This window comes from Equus caballus, chromosome 7 (assembly GCF_041296265.1).
Source record: "Equus caballus isolate H_3958 breed thoroughbred chromosome 7, TB-T2T, whole genome shotgun sequence".
NCBI lineage: Eukaryota > Metazoa > Chordata > Mammalia > Perissodactyla > Equidae > Equus > Equus caballus.
Window position 1 is genome coordinate 51747304 of NC_091690.1, and position 24241 is coordinate 51771544.

Below are 24241 nucleotides of genomic sequence, written 5' to 3' on the forward strand. Positions count from 1 at the left end.
CTCTGTTGAAATGATGTGGTTTTAAAATCAGGATATTTTGCAGACAAGGCTGGCTTCCTGGCTCCTCTCGAGGAACTGGAAGACCTGGCTGTCTTGGGCTGTGTCACTATGTAGCCACCATCACCCAGGAGTCAAGCGGGGGCTGCCCCTTTCAGAGGAGCATACAGTCGCACTTTGCCCCAGTCCCCACCACTCCCAACAGTCTTGCTGGCAGGCTGTTATTATTTGTGAGTGTGAGACCGACCCAAGCCCCGAGAGGTCCAGTCAGCTCTCCTCTGCCCCAGACATGACGGGTCACGCCTGTGCCGCCTACCGTGTGGCGAGTAGACCCGCAAGTTGATGGGCACTGGGGAGATGCCTTTGTTGGTCCCCGTGACCCTGTCGGTCTCTGCTTCGATCTCCTGTCGGACTTCATCAAAGTCTGTAAACTTTTTGGACTTGCAGTGCAAAAACTCGGCATATTCTGAAACGAGGAGAAAGATGCTCAATGAGAAAGAACAGGCTCGCAGCGGGCGGGGAGCAGACGGCCTTCTGGGACAGGCGCTTGGTCAAGCAGAGTGAGGAAGCCGTCACGGTCGCTCCAGGAATCTGGGGACCAAGAGATTCCTTCTCGTGACAAGTACTGGGGGCGCTCCAGACCTCGGGGATCCCAAAGGGAACGAACTGGCTAAGATCCCCGTGGAATGGATACTCTCCAGAAGCATTTTACAAAACGACATGTCGTGACATATTGTGAATCCAAAAACATATCAACAGGTGAGTGTGACTAGCACTTATTCTTTGTTTTGTTTTGTTTTTTTGAGGAAGATCGGCCCAGAGCTAACATTTACCACTGATCGTCTTCTTTTTGCTGAGGAAGACTGGCCCTGAGCTAACATCCGTGCCCATCTTCCTCTACTTTATACATGGGACACCGACCACAGCATGGCTTGCCAAGCGGTGACCCGGGATCTGAACCGGCGAACCCCGGGCAGCCTAAGCAGAACGTGCGAACTTAACTGCTGCACCACTGGGCCGGCCCTATTCTTTGTTTTTGATGAACAGAATACAAGAGGAAACATCAGCATCCATCACCCACTGCGTGCGTGACGTCTGCTGGACGAAGCTTCTGCGATGGTGTTTGTCATACGTGAGACTGAGGCCTGGGTCTGAGGGACAGCCGCCCTCGCTGTGGGTCATGGTCAAAAGACACAAGCCGCTGTCCCAGGGGGATCCTGAGCCGCCAGCGATCTCCAGCTCGGCGACATTCCCGGGGGGGGGGGTCCCGGGGACACATTCACCATGTTCCCTAAGGCGCCTGCACAGGGTGGGGAATGGGGCCACTGCTGGCCTCACCCAAGCCTGTCTCACTGTCCCTCCTCCCCTCCTGGATACTCAAGGGGTCCCCACATCTAGACACGAGTCCCTCAGGAGAAATGCTTTCTGGGCAGGGCCCGAGTGGATGTACGAGGCCTCTTCATGCCTCCTGAGCCCAAGGTGTCTGAAAGGCGTATTGATGCTGAGATGAAAAGCATCAAAAAAGTAACTAATGTGGAGCCAGCCCAGTGGCTGAGTGGTTAAGTTCACGCACTCCGCTTCAGCAGCCTGGGTTTCGTGGGTTCGGATCCTGGGCACAGACCTATACACCGCTCATCAAGCCACGCTGTGGTGCATCCCATGTAAAATAGAGGAAGACTGGCACAGACGGTAGCTCAGTGACAATCTCCCTCAAGCAAAAAGAAGATTGGCAACAGATTATCAGCTCAGGGCCAATCTTCCTCACCAAAAAAAAAAAGGAACTAATGAGGTGGTGCTGGCCCTATCATCAGGCTGGAGAAATTCCAAGCACAGATATGGGATAAGGCAAGAATAGGAAATGTCCATTGTAGGACGTAGGTGCTGAGCTGGCGTTCGCTGTACAATTCCTCAACTCTTCCCCTAGGTTTGAATTCTCACAGTAAATGTTGAGGAAGGGGGACCTTCTAGGCTCAGAGATCAGGGCTCCTGAAGGACGCTAAAAAGAAGAGGGAAGTAAGTCACGCTGGCAAACAGCCCAAAGAACCAGACCAGCACAGAGATGCAAAGATGGGCACGGCCGCGCCGTTTCTGCGAGTTAAAAACTGGAAATCGCCTCGATGGCCAGCAGGAGGAGACCTGGCTCCTTGAATGACAGCACGGACACACCATCAGCTGCCTCCAGAGAAAGGGAGGAGATGGAGGCCCGTGACACAGAAAACCCGGCAGGTCTAGACTCTCCCCAAACGAGTAACGAGACAGAAAGAAATGTGGGCAAGGCGGCTCGCCACCCCATGGCTGTCGTCCGACAGACTGCGCTGACCTTCGGCCCTGGCTCGCTGTGGCTCAGCCCTGCACATGGCCTGTCTGCTCCTCACAAGTGAGCGCCCAGGCGGGCAGGCGCCTCCGTGATGCCTGTATCACAGACAGGAAACTGAGGCCCGAGCTCAGCGGTGGACCTGCCATTCAGAGCTGAGATCCTTTGTCCCCAGGTGGTGAGTCCCACGGCCTTTGCGAGGCCACCAGCAGTCCTTTAGCCTCTCGGAGCCTCTGCTGCGGGGGTTGGGGGCTTCGTGGGCTCAGACCACTGAGGACCTAGTCCAGCAGGGGGCCCGGCTGCTCAGGAGCAGGGGCAACAGGGACGCGGCTGGCAGATCCAGGCTCAACCACCCCACCCCCATCGGCTGACCCCGTTCCCAAGGACAGTCACGCTCCAGCCCTTCACAGGGACAAGAGGAAACACTCGGCTGCTCTTCCTGCAGCAGCCACCAAAAATGGAACAGTCCTCCACCCCCCGCGGCAAACCTCAGCTCTCTTCCGGCTCAGCGCCCGGGCTCAGCGCCCACGAGAGACCACCGCCCTTCCAGGAGAGCAGGGGCTCTGCGACAGGAAGGCGCTGGGGGCCGTGGCATGGGACCTCTGCGCCCCCAGGCCTGGTGCCCGGAAGGCCTGGCCCCACTGCCTCTTCCAGGAAGCCTTCCCTGACTCCATGCCACCCGGCACCCATCCTGCATCTTAGGCCTCCTCACCCGTCAGACCCAGGCCACCCTGGATCACGTCTATGGGACCAGGCCCTGCCGGCTGTGGCCCCCAGAGCCCAGTGTGCACCGGCAGCCTGCGTCTGTGTGGGGGAAGGACATACAGGAGACAGTGTGAGAAACCGCAGCTTCTTCCCCAGCAGGTCAGTGCACAGCACAAACCACATCCTCTGTGCCAGACAGGAGGGTTCAGGAGCCAGCCAGACCCACCCCTCACCTCCTGCCTTCTCTGCTGGGCTCCTTGTCACGTGTGCTAGACTCCAGGGTTATTGCAAAGTGAAAAAGTGTCCACCAAGCCTGTTTTCCCCCGGTACCGACCCTCTTAAAGCCAGGCCTCGGTCCTCCTCTCCTCAGAATCCTCCATGGCTCCCACCTGACCCGAGAAGAAGCCAAAGGCCTCACCCCAGGCCCCAGGGCCTTACAGAATTCTCTTCCCCAACTTCTGACTGCACTCACTGCCCTCCAGCCACGCTGGCTTCTTTGCTCGTACTCCAGGCTCACTCCTGCCTCGGCCTTTGCACTAGCTCCTCCCGCTGCCTGCAGACGCCACCATGGCTCCCTCCCTTGCTTCCTTCAGGCATCACCTTCTCTGGGAGGCCTGTCCTGATCCCCACCTGAGACGACAAACCTCCCTTTCCTTATCATCCTTGTCATCCTCAAGCACACTAAGATCATTTACCTTGTCACCCTGTGTCTTTTCTCTGGTTCCCCGCTAGAAGGTCAACCCCACACGGCAGGGAGCCGAATCCATGTTGTTCACTCTGTGTCCCCAGGGCTCCCTCTGGGTATACAGTAGGTGCTCAATAACTACGTGCACAATTAAATGACTCCACCGGACAGATAATACCAGCCCTGCTTCAGCTTCCATGAGGTGACCCATCTTCAAGGCCACTAAGCTGGATATACGGGAGGCTGGACAGGGAGCGGGTCTGGCGGGGCCACCTGTTCTCCCCTCCCGCCCTCCCTCTTCTCCAAAGCCAGGCTCCTGATCTGATGGGGAAGATGCACACTGCACGAGCGTGTCACAGCAGGTGCCACAGGCACTCAGAAAAGAGCCCAAACACACCAGGAGCCAGGAGGGATCTCCTGGAGGGGCGGCGGCCCAGCTTCAGCCCCGGCCCACCCCAAGATGAGGGAGCTAGGCAAGGTGGGTGGCCAGAGAGCCCTGCCCGTGCCATCTGTCTGAAGTGGCGACCTTTCCCAATGCCCTGAGCATGACCCGGGGGAGTCTACAGGGAAGGAGAGGGGTTGTCCATTGGCCGGGGTCCCCTCTGTGCCTCAGTTTCCCAACGAGAATAAAAACATGAGAAATTGAAGGGAGAGCTCAGTCCGGGGCTCCACAGGCCTATACATGCTGGAGTACTGGAAATAATTTTTTTTCTTTTTTGTGATGAGGAAGATTGGCCCTGAGATAACATCTGTTTTTTTTTTTCTCCCCAAAATCCCAATACATAGTTGATATTCTAGTTGTCAGTCCTTATAGTTCTTCTGTGTGGGACACCACCACAGCATGGCTTGATGAGCAGTGTGTAGGTCTGTACCCAGGATCCAAAGTAGAAAACCTAGGCCACCACAAGCTTAACCACTTGGCCATGGGGCCAGCCCCAGGAGATAATTTTTTTTAATGATCCACTGTCTCAAAGAATAAGTCAGAGGCCTGAAGGCTGAGCTTGTCACCTGCGACACCTGGAGAGCCCCGTCAGCTGGTCCCCAACAGCTAACACCAAGCCATGGCCTGCTCTGCCATCCAGGTTCCCGTGTGGAACTGCACCCCTCTGTCCCCGGCCCAGCTGCCGTGTCCGCAAACCGTCCCTGCCCCTGGCCCCGGGGCAGCCACACGCACCCCCAGCGCCGCCCTGCCCTCCGAGCCCGTGGACTCCCCGGGAGCAGGGGCAGTTGTGTGACCAGGCCCCGGGCCCTGCGGGACCCAGCCCAGAGCCTGGTGCCCAGCAGGAATCGACGACTAAAGTGGGCCCTCGGCCAGCGGTCACGCTGCCAACCCGGGGTAGCCGGCACCCTCCCCCACCACAGGCCCCTGCCCGCACCCTACCTGGGGGTCCGTGAAGGCACTTGCAGGGCTGTTTCTAGAAAGAGGTTCTGCCCTCCCTTGAGGACTTGCTCCTCATTCAGGTCTTGGCTCTAAACGTCACTCCCCGGGGAGGCCCACCTGACGCCCGGGCTCCAGCAGCCCCGGCCCCTCATTTTACGCTCCTCACACTGGCGCACCACGTGCTCAGGTGTCGCCTGCTGACACCGGAGCTGCAAGAGAGCTGACACCCAGTTTTGGGGCCTGGTCCACAGCAGCTGCGCAAAAAACTTAATGACGAGTGACCCACTGCAAAGCATTAGGGGCTGCAGCCTAGAAGGACATCACTCCCCTGATCCCCAAGTGGGTCCTCACTGTGCTAAACAGCCAACCCCCACCTCGGGCATCCCCTGGACCCTTCGACATGGTGCCCTCAGAACGGAGGCGACAAGTGCAGGCCGCCACCTCCTGGGGGTCGGCACCCTGGGTACCAGGAAGCAGCCCCATGACAAAGGCCAGGGTGCCCTCAGGCCTGGCTCCCCTCGAGACCCGTTTTGAAGGAGCTTGCAGAAGGCAGTGTCAGCGCACCCTCCCCAGCCCAGAGTCACAGCAGGTCATGTACCCGCGGCCCCTGCGGTGTTTCTCCAGAATTGTGAAATGCGAGGCTCTACTGGGGCAGCCTACCCTCAGCCCGGCCCTTCGGGCCTGGAAAGGGCAAGTCGGGCACCACAACACGATTCCAGGAGGTGACAAGGAGCAGAGCAGGCGGTGGGAGCGCCTAGCCAAGCCAGCTTGGTTCCAGCCTTTCCCCCCGCGCCTCAGTTTGCCCACAATGAAATGGGACAACACAGAGCCCACGGCAGGAGGATGTGAGAAAGCAAGCAGCTTCCGCAGTGCCAGGCCCACAGGGGACACACAGAGATCATGTGCCCATCTTCGGGGCCCTCGCGGGCTGTCTGGGGTCTCAGGGCTCTTCCCGGAGGCGCTCTGCCCTGACCTGCACGGACACGGCCCACCCCCTGCTCCGCTCTCAACCCACAGAGCGCAGCGGGAGGCGGCGTCTGCCTTCCCCAAACCCAACGGTGACAGCTTGCAGTCTGGTTGACGAGACCCAGGAGGCTGTCTGGGGGCTCAAACACACTGGGAGACCGTGAGGGCCACACGGCCGGTCGGATCAGACTGCGAGGGACCCTCCAGAGCCTCCAGCCGCCCAGGCAGCGGCACAGCCCATGACCGCTCCCCAGTCTGTGGGGTCCGCGAGCTCCCTCTGATCTGAGACTAGCTGTGAACATCTCTGATTTCGGGACACGCTGCCACTGGGCGGGTGGGATACTGTGATGGACAGTAAGAAACACACGTTGGTCTTCCCCGCCTCTGGCAGAGAGCTCCTAGGACCCTTGGAATGTGCGAGAAGATCAGAGCGATGAGGGAGTCTTGATATTCAGAACGAGCCCCTTTCCACCACCCCTGAGTTTATGTGAACAAGCTGCCTAGGAAAACGCTTGAGGATGGGGAGGGTTGGACCGTTCAGCCACGCCCCTCGACCCCCGGGGAGGGCACGGGGCTGGAGGTTGAATCCACCACCTATGGGGAAGGATTTGAGCACCCAAGGGTGAAGAAGCCTCCATAAAAAGCCAAGAGGCCGGGCTCAGAGAACCTCGGCCGGAGAGCAGGCGCCGGCGGCGAGCGCGTGCTCAGAGGGCTGGGGGCTCCGCGTGCTCTAGCCCCGGCCTGCGCATCTCTTCCATGCGCCTGCTCCCGAGTCAGGTCCTTTTACAATAAACTGGGAATGGAGTGAGTGAAATGTTTCTCTGAGTTCTGGGAGCCGCTCCAGCAAAGTAATGGAACCTGAGGACGAGACTGTGGGAACCTCCGCTCTACAGCCAGCAGGTCGGACGCACAGGTGACAACCTGGACCTGCGGTCCTGTGGCTGGAGCCCTCACCCTGTGCCATCTGACAGCAGCTCCTGGCAGGGGGTGTCAGGACTGGCTTAAGTTGTGGGACAGCCAGTCAGCGCCCGCCAAGACCTGGCAAACAACTTAGTGCTGCCGGAAAAACACGCGTGGAGAAGGCGCCAGCCCCCAGCTCGGTGCACACCGGGACCTCTGCGGAGTCTATGGGCTTTGCAGAAAGGGCCTTGCCAGGGCCAGGCTCACGGGGAAGGTGCTGGACAAAGAGCCGCTGATACTCCCGCCCACAGGCGAGGAGGGCACAGCAGCAGCCCCGAGGGCAGCCCCAGGTACCTGGCCAATTTGGATGAAGCACCTGTGGGAGCCAGGCCCTGTGCTGGGCACAGGGGAGAGTGGTGGGTGGACAACACGCCCCCACCTCCCTGCCCCCGTGCCACGGAGGTTCACGCAGTGGGAGAGAGACCATTAAGAGAGTATAAGACGGGGCGGCCCTGTGGCCAAGTGGTTAAAGTTCAGTGCGCTCCATTTTGGCACCCTGGGTTCGCAGGTTTGGATCCCAGGCATGGACCCGCTCCACTCATCCACCATGCAGTGGAGGTGACCCACATACAAAGTAGAGGAAGACTGGCACAGATGTTAGCTCAGGGCTAATCTTCCTCACCAAAAAAAAAGAAAGAAAGAAAGTATAAGAACAGGACGGTGTCCTGTTAGGAGGAACCAAGGCAGCAGTGACTAGGGGTGGGGGGTGGGGCTCGCCCAGGGGAGGAGGAGGAGGGGAAGGAGGATGAGGAGGAGGAGGAGGATGGGGCAGGTGTTCTGGGCCAGGAGCACAGTGAGGGCAAAGGCCTGGAGGCAGCAACAGATGAGCTGGTCTTGAGGATGAGGAGAGAGACTGGCTGCAGCCGGGAACCAGGAGGAGGTGAGGTCCCAGGTGCCAGCAAGGCACTGCGTGGGCCTCAAAGCCACGAGAAGGAGGCTGGGAACCAAGTCCTGACATCCCCTCTCTGGCTGCTGCGAACACCGGCCGAGGTCAAGGTCAGGAGGGGAGGCCCCAGTCATCCACATTCCACACACGAATGGTCCCCAGCACCAGGATTACCAGGCCCAGGGTGGGGGTGGGGGGGCTCCCAAGGAGGTGCAGGGTTCACTCCTGAGCCACCAAACTTCCTGGTGGCTGCAATCTGAGGTAACTTTTAAACTAAGCCAATTAAAAGTACTGGCTGGGGCCAGCCTGATGGCACAGCAGTTAAGTTTGCACGTTCCGCTTCGGCAGCCCAGGGTTCACCAGTTCAGACCCCAGGTGCGGACATGGCACTGCTTGGCAAGCCATGCTGTGGCAGACGTCCCACATAGAAAGTAGAGGAAGATGGGCAGGGATGTTAGCTAAGGGCCAGTCTTCCTCAGCAAAAAGAGGAGGATTGGCAGCAGACGTTAGCTCAGGGCTAATTTTCCTCGAAAAAAAAAAAGGAAAAGGGGTCGGCCCGGTGGCCAAGTGGTTAAGTTCGCGAACTCTGCTTTGGCGGACCAGGGTTTCGTCAGTTCGGATTCTGGGCACAGACATGGTACCGCTCGTCAGGCCATGTTGAGGCAGCATCCCACATGCCACAACTAGAAGGACCCACAACTAAAATATGCAACTACGTACCTGGGAGCTTTGGGAGAAAAAGGAAAAATAAAATCTTTAAAAAAAAAAGGAATGGCTCCCTGAGACCTGTCTGGACGAGGAGAAGCCGGCCCATGGGGCCTCTCCTGCCAGAGAGGAGGACCAAGGCCCAGCCTCCCAGCTGTGTCGTGGAACTCTGGACCCCACAGGAGGGGGCAGCCATGCCACACCACATGGGGTGCTGTGGCCATGAGGGGGGGGCACCACCATCACCCCATTTCACAGATGAGGAAACTGAGGCAGAGAGAGGGAAGCTCCTTGCCCGAGGCCCTGGATGGTGAGGGGTGGCAGCCTGGCTCTGGAGCCCCGTCCCTGAGAGCCAGCTGGACGAAGGCTCATCTCAAAGAGCAACACAGCTCCACGTCACCCCCAGAGGGCTCGTGAGTGCCAACCAGCACCGCGTCCCCGACAGCGCTCAGCATCCCCCCTCCTGTTAGTGAGGCGTCTCCCCATCCCCCGCCCCATCTCCCCAACTGTTCAAGGCCTCTGTGATCCGTGCCCCAACTCCGCACCTCGGGGTTACTCTAGACCGCCCTTACCCCGCTGGCACCACCCTGGGCCAGGCCCACCACTGCTCCCTGGTCTGCCTACGAGTCCCCCTGTCCCTGCCTGTCCTCCACCCGCAGGCGGTGGGCTGAGCCGGCTCTCCCCACCCCACACGTCTGAATCCCGCAGCACGGTCTGCCAGGCCGTGCCACCCGCCTCCTGCCGCCCGGCCTCCCTCCTCCCCAGTCTCCCTCACAGCCTCAGACACTCTACTGCCCCTACCTAGAACGTTCTCCCTGGGCCCCTGGCCCAAAGTAGATCCAGGCTCCAAGATACTCTCCCCTGGTCCCCTGTGCTTTCCCCTCTCGACCTGACCATAGTGATCCCACATCTGCCACCCCCACCAGGCCAGGGCTCAGGGAGGGCCGGGCCCCTCAGGGTGCTCACATGGCCTTCCTGGCACCCAGCCAAGGCCCGGCACTGGGAATGCCAAGGCCAGGCAGGGGAGGGGGAGTAAGCGAGCTTGGGACACAGCAAGGGCCACTCCCACGTGGGACAACCCAGGCGCCTCTCCCCCACCCCCTCCCCGCCCCGAGCCCAACAGGATCCAACTACATCTCTGTCTCCATGGCTGCCACCCTGTCCCCTCCTGCCCCCAGGTCGCCCTGCCCCTGCGCTGGTCCCTGTGATCTCTTCTCCACCAGTGGCCACAGGATCTGGTCAAGTCATACCTGGGCCACACTCCCCAAGAGTGAGTCTAAGGGTGGGATTTCAGATGACCCCCCGTGCGCCCTGAGGCAAGTGGCTTCAGTTTGGAAGCCTCAGTTCCCTCAAGTAAGGTGGGGCGGACAGGAATGAGACTTCCACGTTAGTCCGCGTCAGGCACTGGGCAGAGGCGCCCTCCCAGTTGCTGCCCTCAGTGTGCCCGCAGCACTGTCACTCATCATGTGCTTCTCTTCTCCCCTAGGAGGAATTTCAGTTCCTCCGAGAGGCCGTGCTGGGCATCGCCCCTCGTGTCCTCACACACTGCTCTCTGCTGGGAAGCAGAGTTCCCCTTCCCCGACACAGCCCAGTGCCCCCGGCAGCCCCAGCTCAAACGTCACTTCCTGAGAGAAGGCCCTGGACACCCACCCTCCTGTGTGTCTCCTTCCTGGTCTCACCCCAAGTCTCCGCCTTTAGTCCCCTGGCGCTAATGGGAGCCCAGGAAGGCAGGCGGCAGGTGGTGGCAGCAGCCCTGGCCCAGCCTGTGGCATGCAGTGCTCAGTGGACCACCGCTGGGGGACGGCCATTGTGGAGCTGATGGGAAGGGCCTCCCGCCATGACACGGTCCGTGAGCTTTCAGGGCAGGAAGGCAGCCAACCTGTCTCCCCAGCAAGCTGTCCCCAAACAGGCCAGCAGCAAGCACAAAACTGCAGCCGCAGGGACAGCATCACTCAGCAAGGGCCGCACGCGTGCCAGCCACCGTTCTACAGGCTGTACGTGGATTGGATAACGAGGTCTTCACAGCCACGGACCAAAGCGGCACTATAATTATCTTCACTGTCCCGACAGGAGACACGGCTGTGTGCGGCGGTCCCTCCCCAGGGGCCAGACAGGCAGAAAGCTGCAGAGCCAGGATTTGAACCCGGGCAGTCTTAGCGCCCAGCCCCCACCCACGGGGGCAGAGGTTTTCCGGGTGTGACCAGAGGCCAGAAACCTGAGCATCGCCTGGGAACTCATTCAAGATGCAGACTCTCAGGCCCCACCCCCCGCCCTCCTGCTGAATGGGAAACAAAGCCAAAGGCCTGGCCCAGCTGATTGGACAGCTGAAACCAGAGAAGGCAGCCCACTGGCTCGCCTGTGGCCAATGACATGGCAGAGCTCAAAAAAGAGGAGCTGCTGGGCCAATCGGCTGCCGCGTCGCACTGGAGCCACGCCCCCCGTGGGCTGGGCGGAGTCAAAGATGAACGGGAGAGGGTCAGACCCTGCACTGCTGAGAGCTGGGTCTGAGGCCGACCTCCGATCCCAGATCTGGCGCCGTCAGAAAGGCAGGCAGGCAGGTAACCTGGCTAGGCTTCAGTTTCCCCCTCTGTAAAATAGGAGCGTGTCCGCTGCCTTCGCAGCGTGGGGGTGTTTAACCCGGCCGGGAGGTGAAGCTGACGCACATCAGTGCTGGAGCGACCAGGGCTGAGACTGCAGGTCTGTGGGGAAGCAGGACGGAGACCCGGGGGCTCCGGAGAGAGAGGCCCCGTCCCCGACGGCTCCCCTCTCCCCTTCCAGCCTTAGACCCCAGACGCTCTCCGAAGAGGCCCACGTGGGTTTCCAGCTGGGAGATGTGCCCAGGTCATGTCAGACTTGTGTGGGAAGAACAGAAATAAAGTGAGGCCACCTAGGGGAGGACAGAAAAAGTCCACATGTGGGCCATTCTGTAGTCAATGGGTAGGTCTCTCCCAAAAGTCAATGTCGTGATTTAAAAAGAAATGAAAGCAGGGGGCCTGCCTGGTGCCATAATGGTTAAGTTTGCATGCTCTGCTTCGGCAGCCTGGGGTTCACGGGTTTGGATCCCAGGCGTGGATCTACACACCACTCATCAAGCCACACCGTGGCGGCATCCCACATAAAATAGAGGAAGACTGGCACAGACGTGAGCTCAGGGCCAATCTTCCTCACCAAAAAAAAAAAAAGAAGAAGAAGAAGAAGAAACGAAATGGATGCTGGAAAAGGAGACGCAACAATGGAGCGTAGCATGGGACTGATGAGAGCAGCTGTAAAACCGGCCTGGAAAGCTCTGGAGCACAAGCGGCAAGGCGAATATGGACTGGGCATTAGATAACACACAGGAGTGGGTGCTCTTCCTGGGTGTGGCTCTGTGCGTGTAGGAGGGTGTCCTCATTGCAAAGGGAAGCACGCTGAAGCATTTCAGGTTGACGTGTCACAGTGTCTGCCACTGATTTTGAAAGTGTTCAGCAAAAACGTGTGCTCTACGACACAGCAAACACACATGGCACCTGGCGGCCTGGTCATGGTTAAGGATGCTTGGGGTGGGCGTGGGGGTCACCGGATTGGGCTTCAACCTCCCTGTTCCCGTGGAAACCGTGAATTAAACCCCAGAGCCCAAGACGCGGGACCCCAGCTCCAGCCCCTGACCTGCACTCACTTCCCACTGCAGCTCCGAGGCGCCCAGCGTACCTGTTTTTGAGTAGATGAGTTGCAGAATGAGAGGCCGCCGGGTGACGATTCCTGAACCTCGGGGAAGGAAGTCCCTGTGGGAGGGGAAAGGGACAGAAATTACTCATGAGGCCAGCCTATGGGGCAGCAAGTGTGACCACATGTGGTGGCGCAACCCCCGCTTGCAATTTGGGCCACCTCGGCAAAGACACCGACGCCATCGGGGCACTGGGGACGGCTCCAGCCTTGGAGGGTCCCGAAGCCACGGAGGGGCGGGGGAGGGCCTGGACTGAAGGCTGGTGCCTGTGCTCCGGCCCCAGCACACCCAAAGGGCCCTGTCCTTGACAACTTTTTGTGTCATCTCTCCCAGACCCAAGAGAGATCAGTACATTTGCTACACGTTTTAAAGTAACGTAATGCTATAAAGCAAGCTATAAAGACTAAATAAAAGGGAAGAGGTTGATGGCAAAACAGGACCTGTTTCATGGCCTGAAAAGATAAATCGACAGAGGCAGGAAGTGCATTAACGCTTGCCCCGGGGGTGGGAAAAAGAGAGGACAGAGCTTTCTGGGGCGGTGGAAATAATTCTAAAACTAGAGTGTGGTGATGTTGACTAATTATTTACTATAAGCTTATTACAAACCACTGCATCGGAAATGGGTGCACATCCTGGCATGGAAATGGCCCCTCAATAAAGCTGTTTAATAAAAAATACATGCTGTGTATTTCACTACGGAAACACTCAGGCATGACCCACCCCGGCTCACCCTGATCCCCTGGACTCGCGCAAAGCGGGAAGACCGGAAGCCACCCCGGACCATTCAGAAAGGAAAGAAGATGAGCAGGGCTCCAGGTGGGCCCCCAAGCAGAAGCAGCATTTTTAGAGATTACTAAAGTCGTGCAAAGGACTCTGCTGTTTCCTGTAAAATGGCAAGCTGCCAGCAAGCACCAGAGCTGGAGTGGATGTGCCCAGAGGGGCGGGGGGGGGAGGGGGTGGGGTGGTGCCGGAGATCACGGTGAGGCTGGTCATCGTTCTTAGAGCGAGGCCACCAGATAGGGTTTAGGGACAGCCAGATTATGGCCATGTGTGCTTTTAAAGGTGCGTCGCCTTAAAAGCCCCCTCTGGGGGCTCCAGAGGTGAAGGTGGGGGTCGAGAGGCGGGAAGGAGGCAACCGCATTGGTCCACACGCACAATGACAGGGGCTGGACCCAGGATGGGGAGGGACATAGAACACAGTGGACACATACTGGACAGAGCCCAGAGCAGTTCGGGAGATGGCCAGCCATGACCAGGCACCGGCTAGACAGAGAAGGACCTCGGAGGCCGGGAGGGGCCAGAACAGAGGAAAAAAGGCCCCGTGGACAGGTAGGAATCCTGGAGGGTGAAGCCCGCAGCCCCTGGCGGCACAGCCAGCCCTCCACACTGAAGGTGACACCAGTGACATCAGGGTCCCGAGGACGACTCAGAGCCCGGGGCCACGCCTGCCCTGCACGGAGCATCTCATGTCCACTTCACGCCATGTGACTCCGAGTGGTGTCCCATTCTCCCCTCTGGCGGATAAGGGGACTCAGGTGGAGCTGCTATGTGACGCGGCCAAGGCCACACGCTTGTTCACTCAAGTATTACGCACACCTACTGAGCACACTGGAGATGCTGGGGACCCCAGCGCTGACATCTCATGGAGACCCCGTGAGATGGGGGTGGGGACAAAGAAGACACACTATGGGGTAAGAGGACTTAGGGGCTGGGATGGTCGGGCAGGTCTCTCTGAGAAGGCGAAATGAGGGGCGAGCCACATGTAGGGGTGCAGAGTGGGCAGGCCTGGGAGACAGAAAGGGCCACATGCTGGTCTGCAGACTCCAAAGTCAGCTTTTCACCATGGCCCTCGCCACAGGGGGCACCCGCCGTCTCCAGGAGAGCAACGCCCCTTCGCAGGGACGCCAGGCTCTCCCAGGGACACGGTGGGCCTGCTGGGGCTGTTAACCTCTCAAGCATCCACGTGGCCGGGGCCTTGGCTCACAGGCAGGGACCTGAGAGGCAGGGACAGGAGGCACCTTGCCCACCAGAGACGCGGCATCTCAGATGCCATCCGACACAGAACCACCAACAGCAAGGGTGCCGGTGTGCACGTCCTTCACAAGAACACCACCCCCCCAGGCCCTGCCTCTTTGACACAGCGGAACATGTCAGCCACCCAAGAAGACAGAAGCAACGTGCGAATGAACCCTGACCCTGCTGGGCGGGAGGACAGCTAGTTGTCATCGCTGACCTGTGTTCCCCAGCACAGATGGACCCCAGGGTGTCCGTCCGCTCTCGCTCCAGTTGATGGGACATCCCCAGTTTGGGGCCAGTACGAATCCAGCTGCCACCAACATTCTCATAGGAGGCTCTTGGGGACACATGCCCTCGTTTCTCTTGCTGAGTCATACAGACGAACTTGACCAGACAAACTGGTCTTGGCGATAGAAATCAGAGGCATCAGTTCGCTCTGAGGGAAGTGAATAGAAGGGGCAGGAGAGAAGTTTCTGGAAATGATGACAACATCCTCTATCTTGACCTGTGCTATGTGCGTGCATCTGTCCAACAGCTCAAGGTGTGTACTTAAGATGGGAGTGATTTCCTGGATCTAAGTGAAACCTCAGTAAAGGTCCCGGGAGGCCAGGCTCAGGAAGTCTGCGGTCGAAAGGACAGCAAACGCTCCATTGAAACGTGCCCACAGAATTCTCACAATCTTGTTAGTTTCCCAGTCAAAAGGACAGTTCAGATGGAAGGAACTTTAAAGACTAAATAAATACATTACGGCTCATCCATGCCACTGTGCAGCACCCCCCAAAAAAGGGAGAAAGACCTTTTGAGGTCCTGACATGGAACTTCCTTCTGGGTGGACCAAGTGAGGAAAAACAAAGGATGCAGACGAGGTTTTTCTGTGTTTTCTGACTAAAGAAAACGAAAAAGCAACAAAACAGAGCCCAGGGAGGCTGGGGCCTGTTGGGAGGGAGAATGATCGAATGTTCTGGAACATCTCTGAATTCTGCACCAGCCATGTGGATTAGTGACGGCAGAACGTTGTGTGTTTAGAGAGTAGCTAACAGCTGTGGGGTGCTCAGGAGTGCCAGGCAAGGAGCTGAGAACTTTCCATGGATTTCACTCGTTTAACATGACAAGATCCAGCAGACAGGTCTGCGAGCGCCACTTCATGGTTGCAGCGAGGCCCAGAGGTGGGCACCTGCCCAAGGTCACCCGGCGTCCGGGAGTTGACAGCAGTGAGGACTCAAAGCCATGGGGTCTGAGCCCCTGACCACAGGTCACCAGCCTCTGGGTCACACGTGTGACTTGGAGCCGCTGGCATCTCCCCTGCGAGGGACAGGCCTTCGGCCACTGGGGTTGGCACGGGCTGTCCTATGACTGCTCTGGGCGTGTCTGGGGGACCAGGCACTGTGAGCACAATGGTGACAAGGGACAATGACAGCCTCAGAAGAGCATGAGGGCCAGCGTGATGCCCGAGAGAACCCGAGAGCGCCAGGCGCACGCAGGGGAGGCAGTTTTCCAGGCGGGGACTTGGTGGCGAGCGAAGGAGGAGTGGGGGGTGCAGGCCGGCGGGGGAGGCAGAGCCCGGTGGGAGGAGGCTGAAGGACGAGGCTGGACAGCGTGCACGGCCTTGCACACCAGGCTGGGAGCGCCCGGAGCCCTGAGTCTTGTCCCACTGCGCTTCCAGGAGCTTCCGACTGCTGAGCAGAAAGGGCATCGACACCCACCCTCAGCTCCAACAGCCCCCCAACAGCAGCCCCCAGGACTCTCCCAGGGCTGCCGGGAGGAAGGGCCTGTCCGGCTGTGCCCCGAGGCCACCCGCAGGGCTTCCTGGCACACGGAGCAGGAGCGCTCTTGGGGCCTTCCTGCCTGCCTGGGGGAAGGAAACCGAGTCCCCAGTGGCTCTGCCCGGAACGCTGACTGTCCACGTATCTGGGGGCGACATCAAGCCTCAGTCATCTGCTTCCTCCTCCCTGACCCCACGTGCCACAGGGTCACCAAGTCCTTCCCTGTGACTCAAAGCGCCCACCACTCTCCTCATCTCTCCTTGCCGTTGCTGCAAATGACCACTGTGCACCTAGGGTGGCCTGCGTTCTGGTCCTGGCTTGGCCGCCTCTGTGCTGTGTGACCTTGAGCCGGCTTCCCTGCCTCTCTCGTCTGGGCTTCCTGATCATGAAGACAGGGTAACTCCACCTACCTCGGAGGGCAACTGGGTGCCAAACACGACAGGCGCCCCATGCCTCGCTCCCCACAGCTCTGGCTCAAATGACCCCTCCCTAGAGAGACTCCGCCCACTCTTATTCACAGCTCCAACCGCCTCCCTCCTGGCCACCTCCATCTTTCTCCAGAGCAGTAACTGTCACTTATCTGTTCCTCCCCCAAAGTCAGCTCCCCAGGATAGGATCTCGGGTCTGTCTTGTTCCCTGGCACACAGTAGGTGTTCAGTGTTAAATGTGATCATTCCAGCCCCTGGCCTCCTTCCCACCCAGCCTGCTCCTGGGTTATCTGTTATTAGCTTTCTTTCTTTTTTTAAAGATTGGCACCTGAGCTAACAACTGTTGCCAATCTTCTTTCTTTTTTTCTTTCTGCTTTTTCTCCCCAAATCCCCCCAATACATAGTTGTATATTTTAGTTGTGGGTCCTTCTAGCTGTGGCATGTGGGATGCCGCCTCAGCGTGGCCTGATGAGCGGTGCCATGTCCGCGCCCAGGATCCGAACTAGCGAAGCCCTGGGCCGCTGAAGCAGAGCGCGCGAACTCAACCACTCAGCCACGGGGCCGGCCCCTGTTGTTAGCTTTCTAAATCAAAGACCTGAGCCCCAAGCCTTCCTCCCACAGAGCCCACAGGACCAATCCCAGGTCTGACAGGGTCCCCCACCTGCCCATCCCACCCCCCAGCACCCCCGACCCGGCACCCCAGGCCTCTGGGATCCCTCCTGCAGTTCTGGCCTCCAAGCCTTTGCAGGAGCTGTCCCCTCTGCCAGGAAACCCTTCCCCGCAGGCCCTGCCCACACCCCGTGGGCAGATGCAGTGGATGGCACCCCTCCCTCCCAGATGCACGCCCCTCCCGCTCCCACCAACGTGGCCCCCAGCAGAGGTCTGGTCTGGGGACTTCTGCGAGGACTTCTGCACCCGGCCTGGTCTGCTCCATCTCCAGCTCCTAGAACAGAGCCTGGCATACAGCAAGTGCTCATTAAATGTTTGTGGAATGGCCGGGAGCAACAAGGACTCTGGAGCCAGAAGCCTGGATTCAAAGCCCAGCTCTGCCTCCATGAGCTGTGTGGCCCTGGGCAGGGCTCTGCCCTCTCTGGGCACTGGCCCGGCCATCTGTGGGATGGGAGGACACCACCCACCCACATGGAGGGCCCGGCTGGCCGTGTAACCTGGCGCCAGTCCCTTCAGCCCCTGGCGCCTCAGTTTCCAAGCTCTAAAATGGGCCACCTCCCCCTGGAAGCTGAGGGCGCTGTCGGGGGCAAGGAGAGGCGGGCATGCCAGGAGGCAGCACCACGGGCAGGCCGGAAGCCCAGGCTGTTTATTTACTGTCTGTGGACAGAGTACAGGCCCCACCAGGAGCCCTTTGACTGGCTTCCAGCCCCGACTAGGGCGGACGCCTGAGTGCAGGGAACAATGGGGGCCAAAACCCCAGGGGCACGGGTGGGGGGTGGGGGAGGGAAAACAAACAGACAAGGCAGCAGAGGATGAGTCCGCTGGAAGGCTGACCCTGAGCTGGTGAGGGCCCAGGCCACCCTGCGCCAGGGCAACCTGGTGGCAGGAGGCCCGGCCAGCACCTTGGGCTGGATCCCTTCCTCATCACCATATACTCGCGGGGTCACTCAGAGCCCCAGTGTGGCTGGGAGGCCTCAGCACAGTGCCAGCCACAAGAGGAGTCCCCAGCAGGAGCCCCAGGCCCCAGGGCCCGACCACACCTGGCCCGCTCTCTTGGCTCTGACATGAGCCTATACAGGAAGCACCAGCCGCCTGCCTGGCCCGGCCCTAACCCCATCTTGGGCAACATCTCGGGAAACTCAAGCGACACCAAAGGCATGACGTAGGGCCGATGCTCCCATTTCACAGACAAGGAGACGAAGGCTCGAAGTTTCAGGACTGCCACAGGCCACTCAGCAAGGAAGGAGCAGGGCTGGGATGGGAACACAGTGGGACACCAACGAGGCAGAGGCCCCAGTCACCCCCACCCACCTGGGGGGCCTCCTTTGTGGTTTTGCTAGAATAGAAGCAGAGCTCATCATGCAGCCTCGACATCCAACCGCACACCCCACTGGGTCCCGGCCTCATCCCTGCCTTGTCTGCACCCCCTCCTGACACCATCAAACAGTAACCACTGGTCCCCTGGAACCCAGCCCACACTCAGTGTCACCGGGCAGATGCCACTGCATCCTTGTGGCCACTCCAAGGGTCAGCAGAGTGGTTATGCCCCTGATTCGGACCACAGAGCCGGGCTCCTCCCACATCTCATCCCGACCCTGCCCAGCAGCAAGTCCCGCTGGCTCCACCTCCAGATGGAGCCTGAATTGGCCCCTTCCTTGCCACATCCAAGGCCATGAGGCCTGCCCACTGGCGCCTGCCTGGACCAGTGCAGGGAGTCCTCTCAGGCTGCCCACCCTCACCTCCCACCTCTGGTCTCCCCAGGGTGGCCAGAAGGCCCTGCATGGTCACCCCAGTCACCTCTCTACCCTCCCTCTTCCTATTCTCCCTGTCGTTCACGTTTCTGCCACACTGGCCTCCTCCATGTTCCCCAAACACAGCAGACATAGTCCTGCCTCAGGGCCTTTGCACTGGCTGTGCCCTCAGCCTGGAACCCTTGCAGCATTCACATGGCCAGCTGGCAACTCCCGGCCAAACTGTCTCCTCCCTACGCCCCAACCCCAAGAGGAAGCAGCTCCCTTCTGTCACACACCATCCAGCTCAGTCCTCAATTCGACTCATAACCGGCATCTTCCACTACACTGGCTGGTTCACGTGGCTGCGGTGTGTCCCTTCCCACCCTCCCACCCACACAGAGTGGCAGCCTCATGGGGGCACGGCCCTCTGCCTGGCACGTTCTCGGGGCTCTTCCTAGCTCCCAATACGGAGTCAGGTGACCGAAACTTGCATGATGGAGGCCCAAACGTGCCACTGTACAGGAGAGAAGACTGAGGCAGCCGGGGCGAGACAGGATGGCGCCCGGCCGGCTTGCACAACCCCCTCCTGGGTGCCGCCCCTTCACCAAATTCCCAGCAGGCCCCTCCCTGCGCAGGAATCTTGCAGGTTCTGAAGTCAGCCCCACCCCTGGCACTCAGCCATAGTGTCACCTGCTCTGTGGTCTCATCTGGCGGCCAGGCCAGGGGCAGAAGCAGGAAAGTGGCCCATGGCGACAAGCCGCCGGGCCCTGGGCCTCAGACCCCAACCAGAATCCAGAGGCTGCCATCTCCTTTCCGGACAATCTGTGCAGGGCAGGTCATCTCTTGGTGCCTCGGTTTCCTCATTTGTTAAGTGGGGGTCACGTCACCTGCCTCAGAGGGCATTTGGAAGGGTTTGCAAAGTTCTTTCCACGGGGCCCAAAAGAGACCATGTGCCCCATTCGATCAAAGGGAAACTCAATACAATTTAAGTCTGATCATGTCCCTCCTTTTCTCCAAAGTGTCCCCAGGGCCTCCGAGGCCCTGAGCAACTGTTGCGTCACCTCCCTACCCTCAGCCCCCACCTCCACCTTGCTCACTCCCTCCAGGCATACTGGAGGTCAAGGTACGCAAGGAGGCCAGACCTATTCCTGCCTCAGGGCCTTTGCACATCCTGATGCCCTGTCTGGAATGATCGTCTCCTCTGAGCCTTTCCACAATCCTGGCTTCCTCTGGTCACGCAAGACTCAGCTCAGAGGGCACCTCCTCCGAAAGGCCTGACTGTCCCTGACTGGACCCCCCCCGCCCCACGTCACCCTGTTTTCATTCTCCTGAGTGGGTCTGCAAGGACGGCCAGTCCCTGCGGCAGTGCTGCCTGGAGTGAAAGCCATGAACCCCCCAGCTGCCCACCAGCAGAGAGCGGGCCACATCAACCCCAGAGCTGGCCCAGGAAGCAGGCCAGGCCGCGGGGCTGAAAGCAGAGTGCGTGCGCAGAATCGATCAGGACCCCCAACTCTGACTTTTTTAATTCTTGTGCACACTGCCTGCCTGTGCAGGGACAACAGGCGTGGAGGTGACGCCCTGAGCCCTGGATGGGGGCTGTCTATGGAGCGAGGACGAAGCCTTCCCATTTTATAGTCTCCAACGCCATCTGAACGTCGCTCTTTTATAACTTTCATATGCCTTTACAGCCGGCAAATATTAACCTGCAACTTTCCGGGTGGACTGACAAGCCCAAGGCCAGTGGTCAGCCAAGCAGCACGGCCCAGGGTGACGTGGAAACCGCTGGTGTCTTGGGACCTGAGCCCTCAACTCTGCCCCCCCGGGGGTCCCCCGAACGATGTCCTCTCTGCTCTGCCCTGCAGCAGAAGGCTTGAGCCACACTGTCACCTTGGCGACAAGATCACTCCCATCCTGGGCTCTGTGTCCTCAGCTGTAAACAGGGTGTGGCAGGGACGAGAGGGGACAGCGCAGGTGCCTGTACGGGGGCTGGCCACACATGCGTTCCCAGCTCTGCGGATGTCACCACCCTGAGGGCCAGCTGCACCTGGAGGCAGGACGTCGGTAAAAACCCAGGCAGGAAGCCGGGCGGCGCCTCATCCACTCCCAGTGTCCTCGGACCATCCTTGCAGGCTCCTCCCTTGGAGCAGGAGAGTGGGCAGTGGCCTCTGGGGACAAGCACAACACCCCCGCCTCCTTCCCAGAGCCTCAAGCAGCATGATAGGGTGCCACCACGAGGAACCATGCAGGAGCACCGGGCGCAGTGGCACAGGACCCGGGATGGCCCATCTCCCGGCAACTCCTGTTGGTACTGCCTGGCTCTGCTGTCACTGTGCCCTTCTCCCCTGCTCGGTCCCAAGCTCCTGAGGCGAAGTCCCTGGTCACAGCCACACTGCTGCCACCTTGCTGTCCCTGCCGCATGTGTTCACAGCCCAGCAGCCAGGCAGAGCTTTCCACACTGTGAGTCAGACCCCGCTGCACATGCACTGAAAACCCACCCGTGGCTTCCAGCGTCCTCCCTGAACCCACAAGGCCCTGCACCAGCATCCTGTCACCACCCTGCCACTCCCTCGGCCTGGGCTGCTCGTGCCATCAGATGCCCCACAGTGCCCTCCATTCCTCCTTCGCACCCTGGCTCGATGGCGCCTCCTGGGAGAGAGCCCCCCACCCCACCTGCCCCCAGGCCCAGCTCTGTCCCCTCCCCCTGCACGCCCTCTGCTGTCACCCCAGCATCTCTGCTTCCTTCCTCCTCCTGGGCCCCTTCTGGACTGTCAGCCCCGCGAGGACAGGGATTCTTGTCTGCTTTGTTCACTGCTGGGTCCCCAGCACCCAGCATGGTGTCTGGCACACAGCAGGTGCTCAATAAATGCCTGCTGAGGCGTGAACAGCAAGAGCAGCTGGCATATGACACACAGGCCACGCGCAGAGCTCCGTGCACATGAGGCCCTTTTTCACCTTCGCAGGGGCTCTTGCCAACTCCATTTCTCAAACGGGGAAACTGAGGCAAGAGAAGCTAGGTCACCCGGACCAAAGCCACACAGCTAACAATGACACACAGACCCAACCCACCTCATTCCTGTCCCCATCTGCCGGCACCATCCCGGTCACCGCACCACATGTCTGGGAACAAAGACAGAAAGGAGCCCTGGGCTCGGGACAGGAGGGCAGTCACGGCCCTGTCAGGACAACCTGGAGAGCAGAGCCTGCGGCCAGACGGAGACCTGGACAAGGGCCGTCATGTCCTGCACCTTGGTTTCTCCGTCAGTAAAACGGGACAATAACAGTGCCTACCTGTCAGGGTGTTGGCAGGACTAGGGGACGAGTCACGTGAAGGCCAGCATACACGGGGCCCTATTCCACAAGACAGCTCACAAGGGTGACAGGGAAAGGGCACCCTACCCTGGGCACCTCGAGAAGGACCCTGGCACAGCCTTTCCTGGCAGGACAGGCAAGATGATTCTAGATCCGCCTCCTCTCCAACCCAGCAACCCCCTTCCAGGGTCAGCCCTGGGCCCAGCACACGCACAAGCCTCCTGGCCCCAGGACTCTGTCAGGAGGGGAAACTAGAAATGACCTAAAAGCTCATGGAGGAGTGACCAGACCTAGTGGGACAAGGAATACTACACAGCCATAAAGCAAGCACAGGGCAAAGAAAACACAGGCAACTCAACGGTGATAGCTGGAGACGTCAACACCCCACCTTCAATAGTGGATCGAACAGTGGACGAAAGGTCAACAAGGAAATAGAAAACGTGAACACCGCCATAAACCAACAAGATCTAACAGACACAGAGCGATCACCGCGCCCAACGCCAGCAGAACACACGCCCTCATCAAGGGCACAAGGAACAAGCTTCAGGAGAGGCCGGATTTGAGGTTGGGCCATAAGACAAGATTCAATAACTGGAAAAGGGCTGAAATCATACAAACTATGTTCGCTGACCACAATGGAATAAAGTTAGAAATCCACGACAGAAGGGAATTTGGGGAAATTCACAAGTATGTGGAAATTAAACAATCATTCCTAAATAACCAATGAGTCAAAGAAGAAATCAGAGGGAAATGAGAAAATACTTTGAGATGAGTGATGAAAACACAACATACCAAAACTCATAGGCTACAGCTAGAGCAGTAGACAGAGGGACATTTACAGATGTAAGCACCTATATTAAAAAAGAAGAAAGATTGCAAGTTTTTGTACATCAATTCTACCTCAAGAAAGTTTTTTTAAAAAAACTTTAATTAGAAACAATTTTTTTTTGAGGAAGATTAGCCCTGAGCTAACATCTGCTGCCAATCCTCCTGTTTTTGCTGAGGAAGACTGGCCCTGAGCTAACATCCCTGCCCATCTTCCTCTACTTTATATATGGGATGCCTATCACAGCATGGCTTGATGAGCAGTGCCATGTCCACACCCGGGATCCAAACCGGCGAACCCTGGGCCACCAAAGCAGAACGTGCAAACTTAACCGCTGTGCCACCAGGCCAACCCCAGCAACAAATATTTTACTTTTTTAAAAAGAAGAGAGATTTCAAATCAAAATTTAACCTTCCATTTAAGAATCTAGAGAAAGAAGAGCAAGACCAATAAACAAAAATCAGGTATATTATTACACACCAGCAGTGAACAATATGAAAATGAAATTAAGGAAACGATTCCATTTACAATAGCATCAAAAAAATAAAATACGTAGGAACAAATTTAACAAAAGAAGCACAAAACATTTACAATGAAAACTAAGAAACACTGTTGAAAGAAATGAAAGACCTAAATAAATGAAATGGCATCTTGTGTTCATAGACTGAAGGACGTAATATTGTTGAGATGGTAATAATTCCCAAATTGATCTACAGATTTAATACAACGCCAATCAAAATCCCAACAGCATTTTTTACAGTAACTGATAAGCTGATCCTAAAATTCATAGGGAAATGCGAGGGACCCGAAATAGCCAAAACAAGCTTGAAAAAGAAGAACAAAGTTGGAGGACTCACTCCCCAATTTCAAAACTGATTACAAAGGCAGAGTAATGAAGATGGTGTGGTACTGGCTTCAGAGTAAACATAAAGATCAATGAAATAGATTTAAGAGTCCAGAAACATCCTCTTGCACTTCTGGTCAACTGATTTTCAAACCAGGTGCCAGGACCATTCAATAAGGAAAGAAGAGTCTTTTCAATAAATGGTGCTGGGCACCTGGATAGCTACACGTGAAAGAATGAAGCTGGACCCCTACCTCACACCATATATAAACTCAAGATGGATCAGAAACCTAAATGTAAGAGCTAAAACTACAAAATACTTAAAAGGAAATTGAAAAGTAAATCTTCATG

At 58.2% G+C, this 24241-nt stretch overlaps 1 protein-coding gene across 20 annotated transcripts in view; it reads right to left on the reverse strand.

Moving 5' to 3' along the window:
- The window catches only part of DNM2 (dynamin 2), a 78608-nt gene that overhangs the window by 39425 nt on the left and 14942 nt on the right, over positions 1-24241 (reverse strand). For 14 of the 20 annotated variants that reach the window (XM_070274095.1, XM_070274092.1, XM_070274098.1 and 11 more), the window contains exons 2-3: positions 12287-12360; positions 314-463 (exon numbers count right to left, since the gene is read on the reverse strand). In XM_070274095.1, coding sequence (XP_070130196.1) covers positions 314-463; positions 12287-12360 — 224 coding nt within the window. Of the gene's footprint in view, positions 1-313; positions 464-9400; positions 9525-12286; positions 12361-24241 lie in introns of those variants that run through there. The other 6 variants (XM_070274104.1, XM_070274102.1, XM_070274103.1 and 3 more) reach the window with 1 other exon arrangement.